General features: G+C 34.6%; 1 protein-coding gene across 2 annotated transcripts in view; it reads left to right on the forward strand.

Annotated features, from left to right (window-relative positions):
* LOC106867642 (uncharacterized) overlaps positions 1-4,417 on the forward strand; it is a 13,658-nt gene extending 9,241 nt beyond the window's left edge. The window contains exons 4-7 of one of the 2 annotated variants that reach the window (XM_052975442.1): positions 286-362; positions 2,059-2,551; positions 2,776-2,853; positions 3,712-4,417. In XM_052975442.1, coding sequence (XP_052831402.1) covers positions 286-362; positions 2,059-2,551; positions 2,776-2,853; positions 3,712-3,863 — 800 coding nt within the window. In that variant the 3' untranslated portion in view covers positions 3,864-4,417. The remainder of the gene's footprint in view (positions 1-285; positions 363-2,058; positions 2,552-2,775; positions 2,854-3,711) is intronic. The other variant, XM_052975443.1, reaches the window with a different exon arrangement.

A 4,417-nucleotide genomic window follows, 5' to 3' on the forward strand; every position in this document is an offset into this window, starting at 1 on the left:
AAATATATATATATATATATATAATTTTGTCAGTGAACAGGTCGTGGTCTCAAAGCGAAGAAAATATTTTGACAAATTAAATTTAGATGTTGAAGTGAATCTAACAATCTTTGTGTGTTATTTTAAATGGCTTATAAACACCTTCCACGCTGCAATTGTTTTCGTTCCAGCACACAATCTCAGATCAGGTCACTTGCTATGCAAGTACATCTCTGTGATATATATATATATATATATATATACACATATAACTATCCTGCTGTATCTGTCCATTCTTTCTTCCAGATGTGATCCCTGTGATAAACCAGACCAAACCTGCAATAACCCGACACAGCAAGCAATGTCAGAGATCAATTCCTCTGGTGAGAAACACTCTCATTATTGACAAATTCTATAGAAGAATCGGCTGTCAGCAGAAAGACATAAAGCTGACAGTTTTATGTCTTTTTGTTGCCTCAAAGTCTGCTTTCTTTCTCTTGACAAGATATCTTCTTAGTTTTCATGAACCCAGCAATGTACTTTGGCTACAGCCTGTCTGTTTTTTGCATTCCTTCACAGCAAGTTGTGGCCATAAATTAAGATAACCCGTTTAAAACAAAAGAGTGTCTGACCTTTTTGCTCCTCACATACCACTTCTGATTTCTCTATAAATTCAAATGCCTGTTTTTAAAATATCACCGATTCAGTATGTTGTTTGTTGAATATGTCATCATCAAGGTATTATCTTACCTGTTTGATACCTGTTTAAAATTTTACCTGAAGATGGTGGATTTTATGCCATGATGTAATCAATAAAATACCACCAAAACAGCTGTTGTAAATTTGTATTCTTCTTTTCATATCTCTGCCTCTCCAAGGACTAATCCTGAGTCAGATCTTTGGTTTAAATTGGATATGGTACTTGCTTATCTACATACCTGCAATAGGCTACCAACACCTGACACCCAATGGTTGTCTTATGTCATTGTGAACTATGGTACCTAACCAGCCCTGGTATCCTACATGTTGATATGCCTAGATTCTAATGAATCCTGTAACTAATCAACATTATATATATATATATATATATATATATATATATATATATATATATCATTATTAATAAATTATAGGGTAGCAAAAAAAAATTTTAGAAATTTTATTTACCACCAGTGGTCTAGCGAGAATAAAAATCAGTCAATAGACTATATATTATTCATTTAAAATACAGAGATGCCTATAATAGGACATATGACCCGCTAGAAAGAGCAGCAAAAGACTACATACCACAAAAATAGGGATAATTTCGAAAGGGAATGAAAAATAAAAACATTTACCAATCTATATTCTGTACCATGGTTTCAAGTCATCTCTGTATTTTAAATGAATAATATATAGTCTATTGACTGATTTTTATTCACGCTAGACCACTGGTGGTAAATAAAATTTCTAAAATTTTTTTTGCTACCCTATAATTTATTAATAATGATAAAAATTTTTTGCTAATTTATGAAAGAAAATCGGCATTTTTTGTATTTGCTGCCAATTAGGTAAACCGCAAATGCGCGGTAAATTTGGAAAATTACAGATATGAACATAGGCCATGCTCCCTATGACTCATGTTTATATGTTGTCTGGTTATTCTGCTGATGATAATTCGACCATTGTAAGGTATATTTTTATCTTACTAAAATGACTTGAAACCATGGTACAGAATATAGATTGGTAAATGTTTTTATTTTTCATTCCCTTTCGAAATTATCCCTATTTTTGTGGTATGTAGTCTTTTGCTGCTCTTTCTAGCGGGTCAGATGGAGACAGACAGACAGGGAAATAAACAGATGAATAGATAAGCAGTTAGATAGACACCTAAGTAGATAGGTAAATAGATTAGTAACTAAACAAAGAGGCAGAGAGATAAACTGAGAGATAAAGACATTGTTTACAGGTTTATAATCTCCCAACCAAAATACCAGATTTATTTCAAATTATTATTATTATTATTATTATTATTATTATTATTATTTTATTTATTTATTTATTTTTTCTATTCTTATTTTCTATTCTATTTTGCTTCAGACAAAAGATTCCAGCAGTTCTGTGATAGAGATCCCTACCAGAACCTCACTCAACCAAAGTCATGGGTCACCAGAAAATCTTCAGTCAAACTCTCCAGAATCCAGTTGTTCTGTGAGAAATACCTCTGCCAGAACCCTCCCCCTCAACCACACACATCCATCACCAAAGATTCTTCCATCTAATTCTTCCACAAATTCCATGATTGAGACTTCCTCACTCAACCTCAAGCATCAATCACCAAAGATTTTCCAGTCTGTCGCACAAACACTGGCCATGTTTTCCAAAGACTGTCTGGAAACTCACAACAAATATCGGCACCAACACAACAGCCCTCCGCTGCACCTCTCAGAACAGTTGAGTAAAATGGCACAAAAATGGGCCGAATCTGTTGCCAAAGAGTCTTACATATCTTACAGCAGCCAGTTGTACCGAGGCCAACAAATTGGTCAAAATATTGTATTTAGATGGACAAAGCAAGGGGCTGCCTTCTCAGGTGTGTTTTTTTATTTCTCTCTTTCTTTTTGTTTAACCCAGGGAAACCGGGAAAAGTGGATTGTCAAAACACTGATAAAGACGGTGATGGTGTGTGTGTGTGTGTGTGTATTTAGTAATAATATTAATAATGGTTTCAAATTTTTCCACAAGGGCAGCAAGGGGTGGGGGGAATGAGGGATTAATGGTTCAACATGATGGAATTATGTGTTTGTGTGTTTGCAGGTTCCGAAGTGGCAGATCTCTGGTACAGCCAAGTTAAAAACTTTGATTTCTCTCATTACAAACACCGAATGGATACAGGTACAGATCTGTTCTTCATTTTTAAATAACTTACTTGTGTGTGTGTGTGTTAATGTGTTGTCATAAAACAAGCTTCTATATTCCATACAGTTTATACTCGCCAGTCCAGTTAACTCCATCATCTCATCGTTGGACACCTCTATTTGTGGAGTGCACCTTGTTGCGCAGTTGGGTGTTGTTTCAAGGAGATTTCATTTAGCTATTATTTCTAGCTGACCGACTGACTCTATACAAGCCCAAGTTTTGTTGGTACCTTCTTAGACAAGGGACATAACTCAGTCTTCCATTGCCTGTCAATCAAGTTGTATAATAATGTCAGGTAGCGTTTTATCTCTGAAGCAAAATACCTATATTTGTCCTTCTGTCATACATCAGCCTTTCAGCACCTGGCATAGAACCATCGCCGCCCCCTACTCTAAAATACTAACCCCCTGTTTAGTCAAGAAGCCTTTTTCCTTTTCCCTTTTTCTTGTTCTAGACTTTGTCTTGCAAGTTACTAGGTGACCTCACTCATGTTGAAATGACCACTTGGTTAAGAAATAGCCATTGGTCATTTATAGTTTGTATATTAGATTTTACTTTTTACAGTTCAGAGACATAATTAGTTTCACTTAGATGAACCTCCTCTTATGACAAATGTAACCTTTGACCTTTAGAATTAATGGCAAAATCTTGAGGTTTATTTTAGATTTAAAAAACAGCATCCTTGACCCCTGGGGAAACACAGGAGCCAGGAACTGTGATTGTGTCGGAAATGAAGACCCAGCCTGTGTTTAAGCAAAGAAGCCTTTGAAGAATATCCATCGACTTTATTTATAGATTAATTTTTATTGATTTATTTTGATTTTTATGCTGCAGGTCACTTCACACAACTGGTTTGGAAAAACAGTCAGTATATCGGAATTGGTAAAGCTGGAAACAGTGTTGGGGCAGTGGCTGTAGTGGTCTTTTATTTCCCAGCTGGAAACATTCAGGAAGAACTGCAAGACAATGTCTTTAAAACATTCTAAAGAAACAATTTTAGTAATACAATTTCTCTCTCTCTCTCTCTCTCTCTCTCTCTCTCTATATATATATATATATATATATATATATATATATATATATATATATATATATATATATATATTTCAATGACTACTGTGAGTCTTACAGTAATTATGGAAGACAACTCTGGGCTTATTTCAGCCTTATTAGATTTCTTCTGTGAAACCTAAATCCCACCAAATTTAGTAATGAGAGAAACACTGTGTACCCTATTGCACATTGGTCCAATGGTTCTTAGACTGACAGATATGAGACTGACCACCATCACCATAAGATCTTTCCCTACCCCACTCCACCCTCTTTCCTTTTGATAATTCAAAGCCAAAATGATGTTTATCTCTGTATAATCTTACATTGTTCATCATAGGTTTGGACAAGTTTTAAAACTTAAAACTCTTTTAATTTTATAAGAACATAGCAGTTTATTCATCCCATTCTTTTTCAATCTTCATAAGGGCCCATGTCTATGAGAAACACTATTTTGGCTGACAGAGAAAAATAAAATATTAATCAATCA

This window comes from Octopus bimaculoides, chromosome 21 (genome assembly GCF_001194135.2).
Source record: "Octopus bimaculoides isolate UCB-OBI-ISO-001 chromosome 21, ASM119413v2, whole genome shotgun sequence".
Lineage (NCBI taxonomy): Eukaryota > Metazoa > Mollusca > Cephalopoda > Octopoda > Octopodidae > Octopus > Octopus bimaculoides.